The following is a 26957-nucleotide window of genomic DNA, read 5'->3' on the forward strand; positions in this document are numbered from 1 at the left end:
GTGTGATTATGCGGTCCTAAGACACACTGAGATAAAAAGATTCAAAATAGCTTCTACTAAAATAAAAATGTAAACTTGATACTGGTTGAAGTCGAGAGGTAAGATCTGCTGATTTGGGACAGTAACAGTTTATGGATGAGGGGATTAGAAGAAGACAAAGGTTTCAAGGTTCTGTTCCCTACAGTCATTTTCCAGCAGGCGGCAGTATGGAGCAGCTTCAGCCCCTGCTCGAGTGCTTCCTATGAGAGTTTCAATGACTCCTCGGAAACTTCAGATTGTTATCATTACGCCCAAAAAGCCTGTTCCATGTCCAGATGTCCTAGGTTGGAAATAGAAACGCACAAGCCAGGAAATAAATAAACGTAAAGGTTTTTTATTCACTTTATTAGATTTGTATAATAATTATGATTACAACAATAACAGCTTGAATTTATAAAATGTCATTCAAGAGACCCCAGGATGCTTTACATCATAGAAGAACAAGTACACAAACAAAAGACAACAGAATGAATATGAAACTGTTAGGTTGGTTTGTGTTATATTGTGTTAATTGAGGAATATCTCATGTTTCTGTCACAGTGATTTCTCATTTTACTTTTTAGAGAACAGTTTTTTCCTGTGAAGGATTCCTGATAATAATGCAAATAGTTGTGAAGAGCCTGATGCAGCAGAGGTAAATCATTATGAATAGTAAAAGTAAATCGCCCCACACATGCATACTGTGCACACAACGTTTGCCATATCTGACAGACATACTAAATATAAAGGCTAAATTAAAGGACTTAACTTTTTTCTGACAACAAAAGACTGCTGAAGCATGTGCTTTATAATTAAATGCAATATAAAACTAAGCCCATCCCAATAGTCTAACTCTCATACCATATCCATTTGAATAGTGATATTTAAATGCAATAAGTAAGATTGGTTAATAACATAAATGATTTTTTTCTAATTGAAGATCAATTTTTAATTAAGTAAAATACTACAACTTTTATTTTCAGTAATTGCCTTGAGGAGTAATTCTGACCTTCTTCTGAAAAATGTCGATCTATTCTAGATGAACAAATAGTCAATAAATAATGTCTAGAGAAAAATGTCTAGAACTCATTACTTAGTGGTAAAATATATTACATTATATATTCTGTGATTTCCCTAAATCTGTGTGAATGCATTTATCTACTACCTCTATCTACTACTAATGTTACTTCAAATTGGCTTTATTGACCAGCTATAGATACAAATCCAAGAGGTCTGACTCCAGTTTTAAGTTTGCAATGTAACAAAAAGCTAATAAAGCTTTTACAGCTGCTCATTTTTCCGACAGCATTTGAAAGCATCGCCACTTCCTCTCTGCCTAGCCTCGCCTGCTTCCCTCTCGATGGGACGGGGGGCCGACCGACGGACGACAGCCCATCAGCAGCAGAAAAAAAAAAAACACCATGTGAAGAAAAAGCATATAAAAAGGGACACGGAAAGCTAACCTGCTAGGGTGAGAACTTGTTCATAGGTCTCACCACGACAGAGTCATCGTCTTCTACAGCTTGGCAGAGAGCGAATGGACAGAGCCGGAGAGGAGCAGAGCTGTAGTCTCACTGACGGTAACATTTGTGTCTGTCAACCTTTGGGGGTTACTGCAAGGATTCAGCTGGGGGGAACTTTAAGTTGAGGGTAGTTTTTGTTGTAAGGAGGCTTCTCCTGAGGGGTTTTTACCTGCTTAAAGTTGACAATTGTTTTTCTTCGCCTGTGTCCACACAAGTGTCAAAGTTGTTACATTTTGTGACATGTTGCTAATATGGCTCCGTGAAGTTATAACTCAACTTCAACTTCTGTCGTATGTTCTCCTTTAGGTTCTTCTTCATGTGGTAATATGTCGGTAATAGACTAGCCTGTGCATTTTAAACAACATGAAGTGTACGAGTAGTTTGTGTTATTTTTCTGTGAGTGGAGTAAAACCCAGTCAGTGAATCATCATTTTGTATTTAGATTTCAACACAATCCTTTGACCAACATATCGTCCTCTGTGTGGGCCACCACCTCACCCACTACCATTACTGCAAGTGTGCCAGTCTAGTAGTAGTAGTAGTAGTAATGTCAGCAGTGTTTCTCTTTGCTGTTCCCAGTTAAAGTAGGAAACACGTGGCTTACTGTTTGTTACATTGCCAATAATGATTTCCAAAGTAAAGGGTGATTTTACAGCTGAGGAATGTGTGATGGTGTGTCCCACTTTGACTCCAGTGTGTCGAAAACATCTGTTTGATATTCAGTAGCTCTGAAATCAGGAAAAGATGAGAGGGAGGGAGGGAGGGAATTCACGAGGGTCCAAATGAAGCAGTCCAGTCCTGTGATTATTGTGTGTGCATTTTTCCAGAAGAGCCTGAAAGTGAGTAAAGTCCACAACTCTTTATGTTTTAACAGGTCAGTTAATAGCAGGGGAGCAGTTGCAGATTGGCCCTTTTATGGCGAGGAATGTGAATAAAAACATTGCCTAAGGTGGGGTTATAAAGACTGATGCCTGGGGAATCATCCCATCACAGGGCTCCATGCTGAGCCCAATTAATACAGGCCACTGAACCTGAGAAGATGAACATCCAAAACAAAGTGTTATCAGCGATGCTGTGTTCTTGACTCTCCAGTTGAGGGTCGGATGGAGAAAAATAAAGACACTGGATGATTCACATTCAAGTGGACGTTGGACCCAGCTTACAGACATAACTGAGCCCTTGTTGAGTGGCCTTGGCTTTACAGTGCTTTGTTGATGAGCTGAAGAGGTTTGTTGTGCTCCGGTATAAAATGATGACAATGGTCAGTTGTCTTTGTCAGATGGTTGGCACAGGAGTGTGTATGAGTCTGTATTTGTGTGTTTTTTGAGTGCTGATACTCACTCAGATGATGTGAAGTCTGAAATCCATCATATTCCGGGTTTTCTTTGGGGAGTTTTCTGACAAGTTTTAACAACCCGGTCATTCTTTCAGTCATGTGGCCAGAATCTGATGTGTGAAGGCCTAAACTTGCTGATGTTTTGTTTTTAAAGAACCGTAGTAGAAAGCTGTGGTGCCATTTCATACGTACATAGTGTTTGTTTTGCAGAAAAGTGCCAATGAAGCCTCTTTTTTTTTTTGCACCGTCATTTCCTTCACTCCTGTGTGTTTGTGTGTGCAGGTGCGTGTCCATATGACCTTAATATGTGCATACGTGTGTTCTCTTTGTCTTAACTTCTGTATTTGTGTGAAATAAGTTAGCTCAGACTCGAGCTGGAGCTCTCTCCTGCTTCCCTACTGTAATTGGTGCCATCTGTTTTGGCTGTGTTAACACAGTCTCAGGAATGTTGCGATCCATTATTCGCAACCTCCTGCGTTACTGTGTGGACAAGAGCCGCCAATGTCACTCTCTGTGAGCCAAACTGGCCAGGGGATAAGCTGTTTTTGAGTAATGGATTTTCAAGGCAGGATTGTTACCTCCAGGTCTGTGAGTGAGATGCTCATTGCCTGTTCCCCCAGCGTCAGCCTTTTATCTTCCTTGGCCTCCTACTGCTTTTACTCACATTTTGTGTGCTCTTTTAGTGTCGTCTTCCTCCTTCATGACCTCTTCTGTTTGACCTCTGTTTTATTCACTCCTTTTTGTCTTTTAGCCTAAGCCTATACTTCCTTCTGCAATGTTATAGAGCATAACAACTCCTATACTTGGTAATTGAAGTAATTGCTGAAAAGTTGAATTTTAGTTCTTGAAGGATTAGCCTGACAGACTCCCATAAAAGTAACATTTTCTTATTGTGTTCATACAAAATTGGATGAGACAGACGAACAGGAATAAAATCTGTTTAAAGTCTTCAAATCTTCATAGTGGTTTCAGACTTTTTGTGAATACGATGAGAAATCTACCCTGAGTCTGTCATTGTAGAAAACATGTTTCTCATCTCTTTCCCTCTTTATCTATCTCCTTTCAGGTAGAAGACACTTAGACCATGCCGACAAATAATGGCCCTGGCCGCTTACCAATCTTTGTGGCTCCACCTAATAGCAACTCACAGAGGTCTCCAGGTTATGTCCCCGGGCGGGTGGCTCCAGTCCGCTCGCCGCCACCTGCCAAAGCTCCACCACCTCCACCGATAAAACCTCACGGACCCCCGCTGGAGCGACAAGCAACTTTTAGCGTGACTGAAGCGAACCAGCACAGAGAACGTGCTAAGAGCCTCCAGCAAAGAAAGAACACATTTATCTGTTGTGGAGTGTCCATTGGGGCTTTCTTCCTTACCCTCATACTCGTCCTCAGTCTCACAAGTGGAGATGTGCTAGATGGTCAGTATTTTCAATGACTTATTGAAATTTCCTTTTTTTAATCTTTATATAATCATATGCCATCACATTAACTCACTGATAACTTATGGATTAATAATGTTTGCAGAGAATTGCCCGGACCACAACCCGTCCCTAGGCAGCTGGAACCCTGGCCACCAGCCAGAGAAGGCTGTTGTTGTCAGGAGAGGACATTTGTTTAGATTAGATGCTTCTGCTACCTTCCATTCACTAACCATCCAGTCAGGAGGTAAGCACATTAAGGTGAAAGATTAGTACCATCTTAATCATTAAATGTGTGGAAGTTTTTAGGATACACAGTTCAGTTTATGGCTCTGTCAATATGAAATACGTCGCAGCAGAACTGATGTTTGTTGCTGCTACTCCACAGGTCGGGTAGTTTTCGCAGACAATAAGGATGGCACCAAAAACATCACCTTGAGAACACATCACATCCTCATAGAAGCTGGTGGAGCCCTTCACATCGGTGCTCCCAAATGTCGCTACCGTTCTCGAGCCACCATCGCCCTTATAGGCCGCTCTGATGACAATACAGTCCCGGAAGTGCCTGGCCTGGGCCGCAAGTTCATTGGCATCATGAGCGGTGGGACCCTGGAGCTGCATGGTACCGAGAGCGTTTCCTGGACTCTGTTGACCAGAAGTATCCCAGCCTCTGGTCTGACCACTGGAGGTTATGCATTCCAGAGGAACTTCAGCCGAGGCATAAACTTGCGTGTGGTGGACCAGGACACGGCTGCTTTGTTGCTCTGCGAACGCTACGATACTCACGAGTCTCGTAACGACAGTCGACGGCTCAGCCAACTGCTGAGGTCACTGCCGGATGGTCGCATTGTCACACTGGCTGTCGGAGACTCGGCTGTTAAAAGTCTTCTTGATGATACCAAGAAAGCCATTGAAGACAGGCTCGGCAGCAGCTTTGTCTATGATCTTAAATACAGGTAAATAGTGCCTTTAAATGTATAAGAAAAGTTTTGTGCACATTAGTTTATTATTCTGCATTTGATAGGAAAACGAATGATGTATCTTGTTGCTCTGGAGAGTGCATCAGTTGTTAGGGTATGAAAATCTGTGTGAGTGCATTTGCATCTAAGATGTGTTGCAGAAAGTGCCAGAGTGCCAAACTTTGAGAGTTTGTATTGGTTCCCATGGTTTGTTGTCTTTGTTCATGTTTGGGAGTGTTTTGTTTATCCTTGGTCTCCTGGGGCTGATAACGAAGTTAATGTGTTTTTGTTTAAGCACTGAAGTAAAACCCTGCACCTCAGAAGCCTCAATACTTGGACTGACAATAACAGCATTTTGTTCCATGCCTCTCCTGTGTGGAAAGTTGTCCTCTTTCATGTATCTGTCTTGTCATCAGGGATGTTCCCTTGAATTGTAATTGATCTTCCTGTATCCCCTGTGTTTCCGCTTTGTCGTGCTTTGTCAGAAAAGGAAGCACGTACAGGAAAACGGGGTTATGGTAGGAGAGTTTCCAGGATTTGTGCAAAATAAGGTGATTCAACAGATAATATATCCATCAGGCTTCCCTCAGCAGGACAGTTATACTGTTTTGTTTAGTTCTGTCCATGTGGGGTTACACTTTGTTGTAAGCTCATAAAGTAAAACTTGGATTTGGGCTTCATTCGACATTAGATCTTCTGTTACTGTCTCTCGAACACATGTATGCACACATGTGTTTCTCTCAAAGGAAAGTCTTAGCGCAGCATTTTCACTATGAGTTATTTGTAGCTTGGCCCAGTTTGGTCCTTGGCTGGCTGAAAAGCCAAGTGCTGAGCCAGATTCTCCAGTGTCACATTTCACTCTCAGGGGGTGGGTGCCAAGGCAGCACACATTTTTCAAACAAATCCGCAAAAAAAAATCCACAGCACAGTTACTTAAATGGATGGGATGATAGAGCCCTCTCTATGTTTAAAGGTGCTTGTTAGTTTGCGGGTTGGTAGTGTGTATTCTCCTCTAACCATTTGATTATTTATTGGAGTGGGGATTTGTGTTTAAGCTTTCTGTGGATTTGCTTGTGGTAGGAGGAAACACATAGCACACATTTATGAGAGAACATGCAGTTTAGTGTCTCATTAAAGTCACACTATGTTAGGCTGAGTGATTTAGGTTGAAAGAGTTGGGTGGTAAAGGCGTATGACCTATAGGACTGGGAGTAATGATGAAGTGTAGATCTGTTTATGACATGTAATGGCCGGATGTATAGGAACAGCAGGGGATTGAACTAGAGTGTACTCAGGAACCAATTGTAGTGTGATTGTGTGTGAGTGTGTGTGTGTGTGTGTGTGTGAGTGTGTGAGTGTGTGTGTGTGAGTGTGTGTGTGTGTGTACTGTAAGCTCCAAAGGCATGCTTTATAATCCTCTATAACTGCTTGTTATCTCCAGCTTATGTTATATTACCTGAATATAATTCATTTACTTTAAGTTGATCTCAGTGACAACAACTCTGCTTCTTGGCACAGATAACATAAATGCATTGGCTCCTACCTCGTGCCTGTCAGCCCCTCTGTCTTTAATCTTGGTCTGCCAGCGCACATAAACAAACGTTCAGGTCAGCCTGCAGTATATTCAGCTCCGGCCTCCACTCCTCTGCAGTTCCGGTCAAACAATAAGGTTGTTAAAACGCTATTGAACATCAGCTGAAGGATGTGTCAAGGGAAACAGTAAAACAAACAACCACTCTCTTTAATGTCTCCTCTTTGTTTGCTTTTTAAAGTGCACACTGACAAAAGCTGCACATAGGCAGCCTCAGGACAGAAAGGAGGCCTCCTTGATTTCTCCCAGCAGGATGTGCTACACTCTGGGGATGAAGCGACAGAACAGAGATGATCCCCAGATGACTTCAGTTTGTGTATCAGTGGGGTGCATGGTGAAATGTTAGAGGGGCTTTCTCATCTACAAGACGACTTGTTTAGGTTGTGATTATGCCACTGGGAACAATTAGTAGGAAAAAGGATGGAGATTTTCACACAGGCTGAGGCACATGAAGTTGAAAGCATCCCGAAATGACGCTAATAATTAGGTGGACTCTATGAGTAAACACAAGAATTCTTAACTCACTATTCTTGTGTATTTTTTGTGATTTTATTATTTCAAAGATGATTTGCAGAAGAGAGGATTGTGTATTTTACTGCTTCTGTTTGGCATTCATGTGCAGTAAGTTGCAGCCTTTACTGTAGATCCATCATAGTAACAAGTGATCAAGTTGAGCTGAATGGGAAAGGTCAAAGGTGAATTTAGGATGAAAGATTGTAAGACTTCTGCTTCCCTGTCCAGCATTTTGTTCTACTGGCTACCAAGCTCTGATTCCATAGGCCTAAAATAGTCCTCTGCATGGTTAAATGTCAGTTAGGCTAAGGGTCAGTTTGTGTTGCCAGTGTGTAAAGGTCATGCCATAGTTTAAAACAATGATCATAAAATATAACTGGACGTGTGAATAGAAAAAAAGGCTTTGAGCTTGTCTGGACTCATTCAGCTAATGCAGAACAACAAAGAAAAAAGTAATTCTATTAAAGCCAAGAGCATGACATTTAAGAGAAAAATCCAAGGCTGCAGCTTGGACTGTTTTGTTTAAGGTCATACACCCTCTGAATCACGCCAAATCCCTTTCCCCATCCACACCCTAAAGCTCCTGAATGAGAATGTTTTTAGGCTGTCCTTTGCAGTTAATCAATGAAATCACTTGAAAAATGTTCTTGACATCTATGCTCTATGGAAAATATTGTGCGAAGGAGTGACAAATCAGGACTTTAGCAAAAGAAAAATGTTGAATTTGAATGATGTACATAGGAAACACACCCTCTCTGAAAACCTCCGTCCTCATTTTAAAATTCCCTCGACTTTCCTGACATTCTTTCTGTGGATTTTGACCTCTCATTGTCTTCTTATCATTACATAAAATCCACTCTGATATGCAGTGTCCTACTCTTCTGCCTCTTCCCATCCTGCTTCAAGCAGTGCATGTATTTACCTTATTTGAACTTTTTTCCAGATACCCCACCCACATGTACACTGCGTGTTAGGGTCTGTAGTATCTTTAGGCTCAGGGGAGGAGGTTTTATGTGTGTGACTGACACATTTTCAGGCTGTTACATGACAGGAAACACACACTTAAAAACAGAAATGTTATTATGTAGTTGAACTCTTTAGTGCTGTTTTGTCTCTAAGAGATCACAAACATCTGATTATAATGTCAGTGCTGATAGTGAGACTGCTGCAGCCACCATACATTTTCAGTGGCTTTATATGTTGATTCAGGTATCCTGTTATGGGTCATGGTTGGTGGAAATCAATATTGTGATGGATATTATATGACAAATAATATAACAAGTTTAGCTATAAGGGCGCAGTACTGAGTGCTCACTGTGAGTTTGCAGTGACTTTCAGCCTCTATTCAAGGTCATATTTATCATCCAAAGAGAGTCAACGGAAAACTGCCCCTATAAACTTGATCTTTTGTTGTTCTTGATATAGATGTGTTAGACATTTCTGTCTCTCTCCCTCACTCTTAATCCTTCTGGTATCCTCAGACAGGCGTGGGCTTTGGTCTCAGTGGTAGGCGGTGGTAACGCGTCATGCTCAGAGGACGTCAGGGAACATGAAAACCACGACACCGGAGGGAGAGCCCTGGCAAGGGGGAACTTCACAACCGTGGATGGAGTGGGCTTCTCGGTCACCGCCTACAGCGAGTGGAAGAATGGTGCGTCCCAGTTTATTATGGAATCACTTTCAAAACCTATTGAGCATATGTTTTTTTTCAGTTTCGAAGGCAAAACAAAACTGTCCTGCTATTAACGTTACTGCTTAGATTGTACTTTATGTCAATATGCAGCTCTATGTTAGAAGTCATTGGTCTGTAGTGATGGACAATAACAGGCGTCAGTATCATGGCAGCAGTCCAGGGGATAATGGAGAGGTTTCCTTAGCTTTGTCGGGGTAAACAGTTTGAAGAAAGGGTGAAGTATTAAGTTTCCAACATGCCACCTGTTTAACACATCAATCATCTGAGCATGAAAGACATTCTTGTGCTGGTGTGGCGTGTAAGTGTATTTCTGACCATGCCATTTTGACAAATGTGTGGTTGTGGGTGTTTGTTTGTGTATGTAGTTTGGGTGAGGCACCAGCACAACCTTTATCTTCCTTAATTACTGCTGTGAATGCCAGTGACTCACTTTCACTGTAGAACATAAAGTGTAAAAAGATAGTAGTTTAAGATCAGTTACACATGTTTTTGGGCTGATACAAACATTTAACTTCTGGAATTGAATCAGTGTTTGCTTCACATTGTCTTCATGGCTATTGAGCTATGAAAGCCAGGAGATTTGTGTTTATGTTGAGTGGAGACTAACTTAATCTCCCTCTAAAAACATTGCCATATCTTCCCACAGGTTTCCCTATATCAGGCTTCCAGGTGGATGCTGTAGACCAAGTGGTGTTGAACCTGCAGGATGAAGTGCAGCCCAGCTGGAAACCGGGGCATCAGATTGTTGTTGCAAGCACAGACTACTCCATGCATCAGGCTGAAGAGTTCACTTTGTTGCCCTGCCAACAATGCACCAGCAGGCAGGTCAAGATACAAGGTGAGAGTGTGGAGCCTGTTTTCTATAGTTGCACATCCTTTACTAAACTCAATATGGCTTTGTCTGTTATAGTGTGTTTATCTCCTTCTCCTTTAATGTGAAGCTTGTAATCTGACCGTTTTGTAGATCTGTTATGAAGGATCCTATTAGAACTGTTCACTTCCTTTAAAACTTGACTGAAAGAGGAAGGAAGGAATCTGGGTTGTGCAGTACAGATATATCACATAACAGAACATTTATGAGAGGACTCATCATGACTCGCCATGTAGAAGAAGACTTCACCCTCAGATTCTTCAATAAGGACAAGAAATCCGATTAGCAGATGTGTTAATTTTTTATCATGAGGTCCAGAGAGAACTTACTTCCTGTTCAGCTGTTACATTGATGTAAGATTATTGGCGGAAACTCAAAAAGAGATTATCAGCTTTACTCTGACGGTAACCTTATCCTTTATTAACCACAGCAGTTTTTTTTGGGTTCTTTTACCTTCTTTTGCTCCTCAACTCTAATCTGTTGCTGTTACTTCCCATTTATCTATCTGAGACATGTTTCCTGATCTCATTCCTCTTAAACAGCAACTCCCTTCCTCAGATGGGTGTATTATAGTTTGTGTTTGTTATTATCGTTTTTGTATTTCTGCCATGACGAAGGACAGAGCAGCTGGAGTACTGCTGTGTGTTATCGTTGGCAGCTGCACGCCATGGGCAGGGGTACTTTCCACATGTTTGAAGAGCTGATTATTTAGTGTTTTATATAAATTTGGTTGCATGTGCTTGTATGTGTTTTAGGTTTGGTTGGTTGGTTTCGGGTATGGATAGTTGCTTATATTTGAGGGATGACTGCGAGCATATCTTCTTTTGATGACAGTTGGAAAGAACACAATTTTCAGAAACCTTAGTTTGGTTTAAATGCTTCTACCTGTTTGTTTCTAGATTTTGTGAAAAGCTTTACAAAAGCTTTGTATCCTGCTATGACTGGGTCCACTAAGAACTGTTCTTCATGAATAAAAATCAAAAAGTGTTTCTTATTATTTCTGTTAAATTAGATGATTTCCAGAAGTGTTTCTTTAAACTTTTTTTTGCTGTCTCAAGCTAAGATAGAATGAAGTGATAGACATTTGTCATGACATATTTTGGCTGTGAATATGAACTAGAATCTCCTCGTCTGTTCTGCCCAGGGAAACCTCAGTACAATCATGTGGGAGAAATCTTAGATGGGGTCGATATGCGTGCCGAAGTGGCATTGCTCTCCAGGAACATTTTGATCTATGGAGAAATGGAAAACTCATGCTACGGAAACAACAAGTGCCAGTTCTACAACCATGACACCTTTGGAGGCCACATCAAGGTGTGCTTTGTGTGTGTGTGTGTGTGTGTTTTCAGCCTGTACCCTCTGTCTGCATTTGGTGTTTGTGTGATTCTGTCTGCTTCAGCAGGACTTCACATTCTCATTAAATGTCATTATGTGTGCAGTAATGTGCCTGACAGTTTCCATACCGCAGGGTCAAAGTGTTCATACACTGTGTATTTATTTGTTATGCTGTTCCAAATGAGAGGATTGTTGAGTTTCCAGTTCAGTATATGTGACACACTGCTATTTCCCTCACTTTTATAAAAACTTGTTTTTTTCCTCAAGTCAGTTTTTACAATATTTAATTTAATGTTGACACTTCCTCTAAAGAAAATGTGTTTTCTATAAATCTAAACAAAGACTGCAGACATAAGACAGCTTAGTGTCAAATAACTGTAGCATCATGTCCTCACTGACCTCGACCTACATGGGCCTATTGGCAGTGACTTCATTATAATTTGGCTAATGGTTGTATGATTATATTCGCTTTGGTGGCAAACACACAACAACATTCCTAAGGCTTTGTGTAACTGATCCCCCTTGAGCTAAACAAACCACTTTTGTTTTACCACATTAACCGTCCCCACCCGAAAGCTTTCTCTCATATCACACAATCTGCATTAAAAACCACTGACCTGCCCAACCCCAAACTAACCGACCTAAACGACAGAAACGACCTCAGTAATCCCATATCAGTCTTGCTCTGCTTATCAATATGTGTGTGCGTATGTGGTTGAGTTACAGTTGGCTGGAGGGATTGGCCAATGCCTCCATAACAGGAACCAGACTGTTTTGATTATGCTATACCCACACGAAAAAACACTAGGAAGCAATGTCTATCGCATTAGGATCGGATTATTTGTTGACATTCACGTTTAACTTATTTGCTCCCCAGTACATTTGTTTTTGCACGTGAGTATCCTCATGTGACTAAAGCTTTAAATGTGTGCTTTTACAACTCACATTTGTTATGATATAAAAGGAACAATAGTGGGAGCTATAGTTCATATCCCTGTGGGGTCATAGTCAAACAGAGAAAATCAAACTGCAAACCCAAAACTTTAATTGAACGAGAGTGGGTAGATGGTTAGCCTACTTTTGGTGAAACATATGAACCTTGTGTTACCCTTCAAAAAACTGAGGTTAGGTACTTCAACTTTTCATAATAACTTATTGTTCTTGCTTGGTAAAATTGCTTTCTCTTTTGTGACTTACCCCCCATAATGACATTTAATTTCCTCTCTCTCTCTGTCTCCCACATGGTCAGATCTTTGGTAACTTCTCATCAGTGCATCTGTCCCACGTGGAGCTGAAGAACATGGGTCAGCAGGCTGAGAATGGCCACTACCCCCTCCATTTCCATATATGCGGGGATGTGGACCAGAAAGGAGGCTACTGGGAGCCCACTTATGTGGACGGACTCTCCATACACCACTCCTTCTCCCGCTGTCTCTCTATTCACGCTACCAACGGTTTGCTGGTGAGTAAAGCATGAGCAAGCCTAAAATGAATGCGAGAGCAATGAATAGACAGCTATGGACATATGAAACATATTTATGGTTGAGAGATTTGTGAGAGAGCTCTCCCTAATAAGTACCATGTGATGTACGATGTTGAACTCATCAGTTATAGCATCAATGACTGGATTACAGTTATGGCCTGTTTCCCTTACATTTTCCTCCCTCTCCTTTTTTTTCTTCCTTCTCTATCTTGAAACCCTCCTCCTTCTCTTCTAATTAATGATCTCTTTAGAGGTCTCTTAGGAAAGAGGTACTGTACAATAGGTTCAATGATTCCCTTGTGATTATTCTCTAACTTTGCACAAATGTAAACATGTGCTTTATTTACTTTCTGGATCAGTGAAATCATAAGACTCGTTTACACAAGTGTGTCTGTCAACAGCAAATTCAGAATGTCTTTGTTTGTGTGAGAGTTATGCTCCCTCTTGACATCAACCGGTGATGGGTTTTACTTTGGTCCTCAAGTCTGTAAAATTCGAGGCATTCTTCCTGTCTGGATCAAGGAAATGGAATTTACACAGTTTTGGATAGCAGTGTTTGGCTCTGCTGTTTTTCCTGTGTCGCCTCTGGCACAACGAGCATGTGAATATTCTCATGTTTTGTATCTGCGTCTAGAGCGCTCTTGAGATCATAATTTTCTACATACCTTAATATTGATTAAATAAGAAACACTCTTAGTGGGACATTCTTTAAGGAATATTTAAGGAAAGTATTTAGAAAGGAAGGCACATCTCCCATTTGGAACAAACTTTATTTTCCTGTGGGTTGTTGATGATTCCAAGATGTACTAAAATGTTGTCCTAGCCCTCATGTTTACCAAGGTTTTCTGCATATTTCCATCAGTTATAAACTACCTCCTCCTCGTAAAAGGAAATATTACTACAGTGCTGTATTTATTTTTCTCACCTGTGTGGAACTCTTTAAGCTCTAAAAGTTCTAATCTCTTTCTTCTGTTTTTTAATATTTCATGGTGTTATTTCTTTGCCTCAGGTGAAGAACACCGTAGGCTATGACACCCTGGGTCACTGTTTCTTCCTTGAGGACGGGATCGAGCAGCGCAACACTCTCTTCCACAACCTTGGTCTGCTGACTCGACCGGGGACTCTGCTGCCAACTGACCGCAATGACTCACTGTGCACCAGCATCAAGGACAAAGTCTACCAGGGCTACACTCCTTCACCCAGCACAGAGTGCAAGTAAGAGATTTATGACCACGTTGTATGTTTCTGGTTAGAGATATGAGTTCAGAACAATCTAAGAAATTACATCATGGGTTTTTACACAATCCTCAAAAGCACGTCTGTAAGTAGTTACAGTAGATTGCAGTATAAAATTTAAACAGTTTCATTTGTGTTAGCAAAGTGAGGGTGTTAAAATCAATGATTTACTTGTGTGTTCACACCCATCTTAGTCAATTTAGTAGTTTGACAGGTTTCGATTCAACCACAGACACAAAAACAACTTCTCTGTAAGTTCACACATGCAGGCTTAACTCTTTCATCTCAGGAACATCAGACCACTACACTCAATGTTTGGATTCTTATTTACTTTGTCACAAGTTCCCATTTTTTGTTGTTGTAGTAATAAAGGTAGCGCAGACTTTCAGAACTTGAATTCAAATCAATCAATACATCACATTGACTGAAAAGCCTCTCACCCTCAGTCGTGTGTGTGCGTGCGTGCGTGCAGACATACTTTGAGAGAGCACAGAGAGGTCCATGTCCACGTGAAAGAGATACTGTAGTGAGCAATAGTGTGTAAGAGATATTGGCAGGGAGGTTTTATCCAAGCAATAACAACCTTCTTCTCTCCACAGGATGTTTTTATGTTTTAGCAAGAAAAAGAAAAGAGCTCCTTTTCAGCGAAGCAGCGAGCCCTTTTTCCACGAGTCTCAGTTTGTGTGTGTGTTGGCAGCGTTGTCCCTGTCCGGGGTTTATGTTGGAGAGTTGGATTATTGAGGGAATTTTGAAGGATAACAAGACTCTTTGATCTCTTTCTGCTCCTTAGTCACAGTCCCTGTCATGCAGAGGAACTGTCTTTTTAATATCTTTTTGAGCTTGCATGTCTGATATTTTATATGTCTGTGTCTTTGTTTGTGTGTGTGCTGGGGGAATTTTCCAGGGCAGTTTCAACCTTCTGGATCGCCAACCCCAACAACAATCTCATTAGCAACGCAGCTGCTGGTTCTCAGGTAATAACATCAGATTTAACAAGAAAAACAGCCTCTAATGAACCTTTTTTCTTTTCAACAAATGATTATTAAAAATGAACAACCAACTGGAAGAGACCGTTATTGAAACATGAACGGTAGTACAAAGGTTGAGGCTGCGCTGGCTTTGGTGTTCCTGTAACTTAACAGAACAAACATGAAACACTCATAACAATATGATCCATCAATAAAATGGGGTTTACCGGGCTTTAGTGTCTGATCAAAACAGTGAGACCTTTTATATAAGAATGCAGAAGTGAATCCCTCATCTCATCGTTTCACCTTGGCACAAACAACATGGGGATCAACTGGGGAGAGCTGTAACATGCTACTTTTTGGTAGGGGGTATGCGTGTCATTGATTACATTTTCTGTCTACATCTATTGAACTGTAAAATTTAATGAGGAATTGAACTCATATGAACTCTTTGTTTAATCTTTCTTTGGGACTTGACCAGCATGTTATATGAAATCCTGCCCAGTCGTGCTCATTGCTTTTCTATGTTACCTCAGCCTTCCACCTAAGGATGATGTTTTTATGAGCCCAGATAATGACATTTCTGCTGTTAACCAGCTGTACCCTCAACATGATTTATCTTGTTTATCTCCTAATTTGTCTCCTCTTGCTTCCTGTTACAGGATGCCGGCATATGGTTTGTGTTCCACAGCTCTTCCACCGGAGACTCTCATGGGCTGGTACCAGAGACCAAGGCAGAGCTGACCCCTCTGGGGATTTTTTACAACAACCGTGTACACTCCAACTTTAAGGTATCATAAGCATTGCTTATCTTCAAGCTCCTTTTTTTTTGGTGGTTGGTTCAGGCTCAAGCGAGCTTATTTTCTCTCCTCAATAAAAAGTACAGTATAAATCGGCAAGCCTCACAAAGATGTCTCTTTCTATATCTATGTTTCATAGAGACAAGAGAAATGCAGTGATGATAACTTATATCATCTAATTCTCCGTTTACTCACATGGTTCTTGCTAAAAAAAAAAGAGCGTGGCCTCTGGAATAGTGCTCTGTGGTGTAATGACAGACGTCGGGGCAGGTGAACTGTAAGGTCTTTGTTCGGCCTGACCACAGCAGCCTCTCTTATAGAGGAAGCAGCCCTGAGGTTTCAGACTATACCTCGCTTATACCACAAGACCAACTCAGAGCACAGGTTTCCATAAACATAAGCCATGCACAAATATACAGGCATGACATTTTCTCTTTATTTTATCAAATGATCCATTTTTGTAAATATACAGAACTAATCCATATGTTTTGGAGTGTGTAAATATACATTACATGTTCATATACATTAGGAAAAAAACTCACAGGAATTCTGTTTACCTTTTTCCTGCTTTCCGCAGTAACCCTGTGCAGCATCGAGTCCATAACTCGGTTAGCCCAGGGTATAAATTTAGTGCATTTATAATTGCCTCAGATCCCACACTGTAAAATATACCTGTAGTCTTGTTTATTTCAGGCAGACAGAAATAAACCATCTTGGAATTTGTATGCTTAGTTTAAGAGAAGATTCTGCATGTAATATCATCATACTCTCTCTTAGGCAGGGCTGTTCATTGATAAAGGAGTGAAGACCACCAACGCCAGTGCTGCTGACCCCCGGGAGTACCTATGTCTGGATAACAGTGCTAGGTGTGTATCTGCATGTAAGATAGCAGTTCACATTTTTTGCATTTAGTCCATCATTCACACTGTGTAAAATCCAGTATATTCATTAGTCACAAGTTGTTAGTATCTGTGAATTGATATTTATTTACAGCTGACTAGTCCCTATTATTGAGCACTATTTGAGGCTCTATGGCTGGCATTCAGTTACACTATGTAAACATGAAGTTATCTGTGCTTGACTATTATATTTGTGTGTCAGATTATTCATGACTATATCTACGAGGATATGGCCATTGACTGGGATAGATAGCTGGCCTCATACTCTGTTGCTGCATTTTAGTGGAAGGTCTGTCAGGTTTGTGTTGACAGAGAAAACAAGGCTTCACAGATAGAGTTTCCTCTCTGCAGCTCCCTACCCAAATACAGCCCTCAGCTAGATGGAAAAAAGCTTGCGTGTCCACTGCTGGAAAAGCTGTGTGTGTGTGCTTGTGGGGGTGTGTGGGAGCGTATGTTTGGAGCAGAGGTATGAGTGATTTTAAAATGTAAAATGTGGGGGGGGCATTAGTGTTGTGTGGTTGTCAGGAACTCTCACCAAGAGGATATAGGGAACAATTACCTTTGATTTGAGTAATTTTTTGGACTTTAGTTTTTTATGCCACATTCTGACAAACATTCTTTTTTCTAACAATCTAATTGGCAGATGGGTCTAAAACTTTTATTGGCACTTCAATACTCCATAGGGGGATAAGTCCTGTCTGCACTCTGTGACATCATGATGTCTCCGTAATGCGCAAAGTGGGGGGTATAAGCATTGACGCCTGCAGCCTCTAGAGTTCGACTGTGGGGTTTTAGATTCTCAGTCTAGTTATAAATTATGTCAGTGCAGATTTATAATAAGATTATGTTATGATGATCAGGCCCATACGTCACTCTTAACCCTCAGAAAAAAACAACTAGCTAAGTGTGTGTAATGACATTTTAGGAGGGTTGAAAGATTTAAAGTGAATTAATATTGTCAAAGGAACATCAAAAACAGAATAGTGATGTCAGTATGTACTTGAGTGAGCTATTATTTTTTTTATCAGATTCCGACCACACCAGAATGCAAACCCAAGCCTTCCTCGGGTTGCAGCCGTCATCGACACTCTGATCTCCTTCAAGAACAACGACTTAGGAGCGTGGATACGGGGAGGAGACATCGTCATCGAGAACTCTGGGTGAGGCTTCTACAGGATTTGATGTGACTAATATATTGTCTTCAAGGGAACTGAGTACTCATGATCTTTCTGATGAAAATAAATGGATGGTGTCCAAAGAAAAAAGAAAAATAGGATGTCGTCATTTGTTCTGTTGGTATGATTAATGTAATCCTACCACAGCTTCCTCTTGTTGGCTTCATCCACTGGTTGTGACAGGTGACACTTTTTACTTACTGGTACTATACAACTTTTTTGTCTCTTCTTTCTTCAAACAGCTTTGCAGACAATGGAGTGGGATTATCATTTGCCAGGTGTGTGCTCATTGAAATCAGTCTGCTCATAAAGTCTCATTGTATTCAGCTATGTATGGCTTTCTTCTTTCTTTGCCAGATGAACTTGTCAAGATATCCTCATGATTGATAACTCCAGTGCAAATATCTAACAAGCACTCTTTCCTGCTTAGCCCAATGCTTTCTTTCTGCTTTTGTCCCTAAAATTACATTATAAACATGTTAACATATTTATATGACGTTTTTTTTCGTAGTCACTGTATGCACTTTTTCCTTTTCTTCTTCTTCAGTGACGGGAGCTACCCAAAGGATGAAGGCTCCAGTCAGGAGGTTACACAGTCTCTATTTGTGGGTGAAAGCCAAAACAGAGGAACAAATGGAGGACAGAATAAATACTGGGGCCCAGGAGGTGCTGATGCCAAAATGAGAACACTGCCCAGAAACAGGTGAGCAGCATTTAATTAAGGAGGAAATATATATGTGACATATGTGAGTAACTGAAGGAAAACTACAATCAAATTTAGTTTTTAATAGGAATTGCAGGGAATGGCGTTGGGAGTAGTTGGCCGAGGTAAAATATTCTTGGGAAAACAAACAAGGAAGAGAGAGCCAGACAGGCAATCAGGTAGTTGGACAGATGGATGGATGAGGCTCCTACAGCTGCTTCATACTGCGGGTGAGAGGGCGTTCTGTTATGACTGAGTTTCCTTCAGTGATATTTTTGGCATTTTATGAACTGTGATGCAATACTTGCAATTTTTGACTGAAAGATTTCTCAATATGAGATAAGATCACTAAAGAAGGAGGGAATGTTTTATGACACAGAGCTCCCAATGTCATCTCTTTGTTCCTCTCCTTTTGATTACCCATATTGTTTGGAGGAGAAAAGGCAGATATTTCCACTCCGCTTCCACTGATACGTAAATTAAACAGATCTTTGACTGAAAGGTTTTGTGTGCCTTGCTGACTTTACCTTAAAAAAGACACCATTGTAGTGCAGTAAATATATTTTCTCCATGAAGTATATGCCATTTCTGACTAAGGGGACAATTGTAATGAGAGTAGAGTTTAAAGATCTATATCTCCTCACTCAGGTCTCCTCACTCAGTTTTATCAGTTTGTTATTCAAGAGGAGAGCAACATAAACATAGACTGGTTGAATAGTTGGCTTTTTTAGTTTTAAGAACCTGGGTTTATATCAGCTTGTGACCACTGTGATTGCTGTGCCAAGCTTTACAGACATTTTACAGGCTTCCTGACCGCACAGTGACATGTGACTCAGTCAGCTCGTCCGTCGTCGTCTTGGACACTGCCAGAACTGCTGACACCCTTTTTTCCCCCTGCTTTTTAGAAAATACTTTTACTTAAACGACTGGATATTTTGATCCTTTAAATATAACAAAGGTTCAGTTTACAAGATTAGTAAAAACACAAGTCTATCAATTTTGATAAACACCCACAATATGAAAGAAAACAAAATCTGATGTTCAATCTAAGATTCTTATTCATATCTGACACACGTGTTCGACAAAATGTTTTTGCTTCACCCCTGCTGAGGTTTGCATTTGTCACTTAGTCGCAATCTCGGAACCCTTCTGCAACCATCGTCTACCATCGTCTGATTCACCATATACTGTGGACTTCCGGGAACTGCGATTCTGGGGAAGCCAGTGGTTGGAATTGAAAAACGCAATGATTTACAAGAACATAATGTTGCTGATCAGTAAAAAGTAAACATGAATGCTTTGTCAGGTCTCTCCTCAAGAGGAGAATAAAACAACTTTTAAAATACTTGTATGTTTTAATGAAGGTCGGATCGATAACTTCTGATGCATTTCAGGTGGTCTGGAAATCTAAACACTGATTGGCTTGATGTGACACAGCCTCAAGCGGATTTGTGGCTCAAGTTGAAGTGTTTGATCTGTAATGGATTGTCAACTATCTGTTTATAGAAATTACCACTGATGACAGCTGGTATGTCATTAGTGCGGATAACGCTCCACATGGTTTTTGCTCTTTCCTTGTTTCAGCACAGACTTAAGAACAAAGCCTGCTGATATTTAATTGGTCAATACAGCTCGGACTACAAATGTTCTACAAACAGAATCCAGAGCACGTCTCATGCTGACAATCAAGATTTTACATTTCTGTCTAATCTGTTATAGAGATGAACTTTCCCACAACAAGCATAAACATTGCCAATTTATTTTCCCATATATACAAGTATTTTTATTGGTGAGTGAACTGTTTCAGAAAGAGATACACATTATGTAAAAACAACATATACCACTATCCTACAATGACTATTACGTGTGTACTACTAACATAAATATAGTAAAACTGACATGAGGCCATGACGCGGAATCATAGATTAATGTTTTTGTCCTGCTTCCCAGTGATCTCATTGTCTAGCTGAGATCTTTGGAATTGTTAATAATCTAATAATTTGAATGAAACTCTCTATCTCCATGAGTTTCGGATTGTCCATGTTTTCACAATGTGATTGTTCATTTGAACGATGGTCTCTTTATATGTTGTACTTTATATTTATCCTTGTGTATTTATTGCCGTCGCTTGTCTTGTTGAACCGTGGGCTATACCTTCTCTGTGTTCTCTGTAGGACGTTCCCTATCCGAGGTTTCCAGATCTACGATGGTCCTGTAAGCCTCACAGAGAGTACATTTCGCAGATACATCCCCACACCTGAGCGTTATACCAGCGCAGTGGGATTCAACCTGAAGAACACCTGGCAGCTCACCCCACGAAACAACCTGTCCCAACTCAACTTCCACTCCACAGTGAGTAACACTAAGGGTCACACAGGAAACAGTTACTCTTCCAATCGAAGAGTTACCCACACAAACTGACTTGTGATGTAACACTGATGTAGAGGCTCAATATGGAGCTAGCCTCAGGAATCATTCATAAAGGGTCACTACTATTTGATTTAAACACTAAAATATCAAACTAATAGATTTCATCTGTGTCTCTGTTGCTACTTGTAAAAGTTTTATAAACATCTTACATTAAAAGATTGTTTTATTCATCTTTGGTTTACCATTTCTTCTCTACCATGATTCAAGTGTTCTCTTGGGACAGTCAGATAGTTTTCTCTTAGGCAGTTTGTACCAATTTGATCTTCTTCACACCTGATACCATCCTGTACAGTTGATAAGATAAGATCTCAGATAAGAGTAACAGAGTTTGAAGTTAAAACACCAGTCATAGAAGACCAAACAATGAGTCACAACCTGTTTAGAAACAATTGTTAATCACTGGTGACCTCTTGTGGTGATATGGAACAGTGCATTACCTTAACAGGGTCGTATATGTCTTCTGCTCATCTTATCTGATCTCTGATATCATAATGCCCTTGCTATACTTATTTATGAACATTTCAAGTCCCATAAGTACAATCCCTTTAAACTGTAGCTCCCTGAATTGTTCAAAGAGAAACTACTACTACTATGACTACTTGTTTTTTTTACAAACTAGTGTGGTAGTTGCAGTCAGATTTCTTAGCAGAAAGCAAATAAAAAAGGTTTGCTTAAGAGGTACTTAAGTTAAGGAGGCATTTGTTTTCTCAAACTAAAATCTCTAATAAAAAACCTTTTCATACAGCAGGGAATTGTTCGTCTGAAGTGCTTCATGAATATACTGTGGGTGAAAAACGTGATTAATTGCTAGTGTATATTTCATATTGCAATCCCCCAGAAAGACAGACATTGTCATTATGGATGGCAAACAAACAACAACACGAGATTGAAATGATTAATTACTGGGGGAAAAAGAAGCTTGTGCTTTCACAAACACATTTACTCCCACACAAATGTTGCCCAGAGGTGGTACTTAACAGAAGCTATAATGGCCCCGATTGATACATTTAGCTGAAATGTGTATTGTAATAAAAAACAACTCTCTTTGAAAAAAAATATCTGCAGGTGGGTCTTCGAGCCTTCTTTGGTCGTCCTGGGCAGTGGTTTGAAGAGAACGATCTGGACGGAGATAAAAACTCGATCTTTCACGATGTGGACGGCTCAGTAACAGGCTACATAGACACTTACGTAGGGAGAGCTGACAATTACCTGATCCAACATCCTGGCTGTGTGAACATGTCCCAGTGGAGCGGAGTGATCTGCAGCGGCCGTTACTCTCAGGTACTCTTTCCTCTACACCTTTTGTTATTTTAATGGGATGTGTCCTCCTGATCATTACACTTTGTTGCATCCTCCTGCAGGTGTACCTCCAGACCCAGGGAGCCCCCAGCCTCAGCTTATCCATCAACAGAGATGAATATCCATATGCTCCCTTGGTACTAAGGGGTATTAACAGCCAGGGGGCACCCTCTCAGCAATACCAGCCCATCCTGATGATGAGCAAGAGCTACACTCTGCACTGGAGCGGACCTGCTCCCAGAGAGATAGTCCTCTCTCTCATCAACTTTGACAAGTAAGTAACCAGACGTGTGTGGAGGTGAGTTTGTGACCACTCCTGCTGCAACTTCACCTACAAGAAAAATACATATTTGACTCAGTTATTATGAATTTTAGTGATCTCTTTAGAACTATATCAACCTAGAATAAAAACCTTCCCTGTGCATGATAACATTTCTCTCTTCTCTCCCTCAGAGATGATTGGGTACTCGTGGGACTCTGTTACCCATCAGACACCACCTTTCAGATCATGGCCGACATTTACGATAGGCAGAGCAACACCTTTGATGACATCACAGACTACGGCACTGTATCCTCCCTTGCAGAGCTGGAGAAGAGGCCGATGGAGAGGAAGTACTTCTTTGATCAGACTGTTGGGTAAGAGTACAAAATTCAATGTAGTCTAAAAAGTCAGACTTAAAAGTCTCTCCTTCCTAGACGTCCTTGCCTCTGAAAATTAATTAAAGGTTCCTCTTGTTCTCCCATCACAACCAGCTTGGTGTGGCTCTACCTCCGAGCCCGGCATGGTCGTGAGGGTCACAGCTACTGTACATTTAAAGGCTGTGAAAGAGTGAAGGTCACGGCCACAACATCCTCTAAACAAACTTGTAACTGCACATCCAAGGCCTACCCCAAGTACTCCAAGACTCCCTCAGCAGTGGTGCCTATGCCGCCCCTAAACACAGAGCCCTGCAAAGGCTGTGGTGCTAAACAGGTTTGTGTTACCACATTTTGTCTAATAGTCTGAGGTTCCTGTTTGGATACTTAAAGACACATGCCAGCACTGCTCACCATGTTTTGCTGTCACAGCTTGTGTTTTCTAGTGAGCCATGGACTTCCTACCTCCAAACACAAATCAAGTCTCTCAGCAGCAAAGAGGAGCAAAAGGGAGATACGAGCTCTTTTATCACTGTGAGCATTCCAGTCTCATATACTGTACAAAAACAAGTCCAAACATATCTCCTTATCTTACTGAATGTGTATCATTTTACTTTTTTTTCCCCCCCTGAACCTGCCAGGTGAATGAAGTGACCATGTCCTTCTCTCAGCCCGGGTTTTTCCTGGTCACAGTGGATGCCTGCTCTGGAAAAGTCACCAAGAAAACCTCATTTTCAAAGATGGACACTAAGATGGAACAGTACCTAAAAACTGGAATAGCAAAGAGGTGAGCCAGGGCAACATTAGAAATCCTGAACAGCATGTACATTTCTGACATGGAGACACAGTGGTATCAAACTTTGTTGTCTAAATATAGTATGAATACACAACAACCCTGTATAGAAGAATTATCCTCACTCCTTGTTCATTTTCTAAGCCTGTTGTTTCTGCTTTAAGGTCCATAGTGCTGATGGCAACACGAGGTCAACTGGAAGGCCTTGTTGGTGTCGCGCCATATCTTGTCTCCTTTGGTTTGGCCAAAGCTGCTGATCTGCACAGTAAAGGTTAGTGAATAATACTCACTGAATATCTTCTTTTTCTCTATTTCTTGTCTGTCTTGTCACTGTTTTTCTGAGCTCTCCATCTCACACACTCTTATTGCAACCTCTCATCACAGAGAGTCTGGCACTTTGGGGGTTCCAGGGTGGTTCTTCGGTCCCTCCGTGGGTCTCGCTACAAGCCGGGCAGGGGGATGAGGTCCTTGGGCTGCAGGAGCGGTACATGCCCCTGGGTTTGGAGGCTTACGGCTGTACGCCACCTGCAGCTCAAAAGCGAAAAGATCTGGAGCTACTCCAAAAAGCCACAGGACTACAATGACCAATGTGAACTATACAACTTAACTACCCAAACACTCTTGCACACAGATACACGAACACACAACCAGCTGATGAATGTGAACTGCTGAACCTTTTAATTTATTAACAATGGCAAAGATGTTTACCAATTTCACGTGGAGAGAAGGTATTTTAGTATGAATGGGGTGAGTATTTTTATAATTTGTGTGTGTGTGTGTGTGTGTGTGTGTGTGTGTGTGTGTGTGTGTGTGTGTGTGTGAGTGTGTGTGTATGTGTGGAAGTATGCCTTGGGGCTGTTGAGTCAATGCACTTTTCTTTTACAGACACGACTTGCCTTTTTCCGCCAAAGTGATCAAATGGAGCTGTACAAAAAAACTCAGTTGTTCATCTTTGACAACAGAAAAAACAAACCCAAAGCATCCGTTAGCATCTTCCTTCTAGTCTTATTATTTATTATGTAGCAAATCAAAACAGAATGAAATGGATTGAGTGTGATTACAGAGCACAATGCATTAGACACACAAAGGCCTTGAGGAAATGAAGAGAATGAACGGCATTGTCCCTGAAATGAGACCATGTTTGAACCTGAAATAAAATGGATTAGTTCTGCTCAAGTCAAAGGGAAATAAGGAAAAAAAGGCCATGGCATCTGATAATTAAACGGTAATGTTAAGCCAAAAATGAACATCATATTGTAAAGACAGAGCCAGTGGTTTATCAGTGTTTGCTAGTAAGATTCATTGGTACAAAGATGTGTTTAAACAGTCATAAAAAGCCATATTCATCATGACGTTTCAATGATTAGACTTACAAATAATAGTAACTAGTAAAATGTAAAATTTTGCTTTTGTAAAAAAAAACAAGAACAGTATAGAACAGTTACAATTATATAGACTATTATCCTTCACCAAAGCTCACATACATTTTAAAGATATTCAGATGATGTTTTGCAATAACTGAATCTTTGACTGGAAAACCTCCTGTGTTAATCGTACAGCTGTTCGACTACAGACTTTAAGCACCTTTTTAAGGATTCCTCCCTGGGCTTACTGGACCTTTTTTTATATCTCATATTTATATGTCTCTTTCCAGTGATGATGTCTCAAGTGCTAGCCACATGTGCAGCAGTAAAATGCATATATGTATATATATATCTTTTGTTTTGTTTTGTTTTCAAAAACAGAACTGAATGTTTTTACCTTTTATCTGCCTCATTCATGATCTTTTCATGTGCATTATTGCCATAACGTGTGTAGCTGTTGTGCAGGCTGTCTATTTAGAGCTGACACTCTGACTGCACAGTAGTGAGCAGCATTTTTCACAAGGATTATATACCAGCTGTAGTGTGTAAGGCTCTATGTGGAGACTTACACTACGTTATCTTTTAAAGGGTGTTTGGTTGTGAGCAGGGCTCCCCCACTGTGCGGTAATAAGTACCTTTTTGTGACTGTGTGTGAGTGTGAGTATATGAGTGACCGTGTGAGATAGGAGAAAGATCCTCTGGAGGACAATAACCCTGATGCCTTTTAACCACTCTACTGTTAAAAAGAGCAAAAAAAAAAAAAAAGACGCTTCCAAGATGCACAACCAGAGTTTGTCATTTTTCTAAATTGGAGTGAGCTTTGTAAATAAAATCTTTTATGTAATAACTCAAACAGTACCTGTAATGGAAATGTCAAAAATGTTGTCGTTAGTGTTTATATACTGTTTGTTTTTGTCAATTGAAAAAAAGGCTGATTCTATAAATATGAAACTCAGCATTTGATATGAAATTGCCAATTGAATAAACTGTGTTTGCTTTGTGATTAAATCTTATTTTAATATTGACTCACTGCTGCAGCTGGAAGAGAGTGGCCTCTCATGAGGTCTAGGTCTGAAATCTGCTAATGCATCTTTTTACTCAACGCATCTTGCTTAAATTATACACGTCAACCACTTGGGGGCAGCCTAGTATTTGATGAATTTCTACCTGCTACTTTGAAATGCATCTTAGCACGAAACCTGCATTTCACACTCTAGATTCTAAGATGAAGCCATGCCACTAAAATGTATCCCAGCGCTTGAGAAAAATAGTGTAAGACTCAATATTACTTGGGTGTAGTTTGTGGAGAAGTATTATAACTGTCTGCTCTCCAGCTGAGGAAGCTCTTATTTCACAACACTGGTTCAGAACACTAAGGGAAGTGAACAGAGGAATATTGTATTTTTTTTTAATGTGCCTTTTAAGATGGACATTCAAACCTGATACAAACACATGGAACTCAGTTGTACTGAGACATGGCAGAGCTCACATTTACTGTCACTACTATAAATTAAAGCTGAAGAACAAGTTACAGTAAGAAAACAAGAATTTCATAATCCACAAGAAGTAACATTTTCTAAAGTCAGAAGTCTAACTCTACAAATAAACAAGGTCAACAGGTAAATATGGGTTTATAGGTTCATAAGGGGAGCTACCTCATCAAGCTGGACCAACCTGTGTTGTGTTAGTGTGTGAAGATCCTTGACATATAATGAAAATTAAAACTGTCGGTGCCAAAAGAAATACAGTTCAAACAGGCCACATCCAACCATATGGCTCAGATAGTAAATTAACTGGTCCATAAAATGGTCTGACCACAAAGACTGTGTGCTCCCACACACTCCACAGTCTCACTACTCTACTTCTATAAATGAGACAGGACAGATTGGGGTGACACAGTTTGCAGTCAAAACG

At 40.6% G+C, this 26957-nt stretch overlaps 1 protein-coding gene across 1 annotated transcript; it reads left to right on the plus strand.

The window, feature by feature from the left end:
* Positions 1-1386: 1386 nt before the first annotated feature.
* Positions 1387-26051, plus strand: cemip2 (cell migration inducing hyaluronidase 2). Its single transcript, XM_061037892.1, has 24 exons — positions 1387-1598; positions 3944-4295; positions 4402-4542; positions 4684-5251; positions 8840-9009; positions 9698-9889; positions 11067-11236; positions 12507-12719; positions 13750-13955; positions 14881-14950; positions 15607-15735; positions 16522-16610; positions 17672-17803; positions 18061-18096; positions 18366-18521; positions 20696-20873; positions 22017-22232; positions 22313-22524; positions 22704-22886; positions 23004-23223; positions 23319-23420; positions 23528-23673; positions 23844-23950; positions 24064-26051. Exons 2-24 carry the CDS (start codon positions 3962-3964, stop codon positions 24261-24263), a joined length of 4170 nt encoding a protein of 1389 aa, XP_060893875.1. The 5' UTR covers positions 1387-1598; positions 3944-3961; the 3' UTR covers positions 24264-26051.
* Positions 26052-26957: the final 906 nt, after the last annotated feature.

Source organism: Labrus mixtus, chromosome 5 (assembly GCF_963584025.1).
Source record: "Labrus mixtus chromosome 5, fLabMix1.1, whole genome shotgun sequence".
Classification (NCBI taxonomy): Eukaryota; Metazoa; Chordata; class Actinopteri; order Labriformes; family Labridae; genus Labrus; species Labrus mixtus.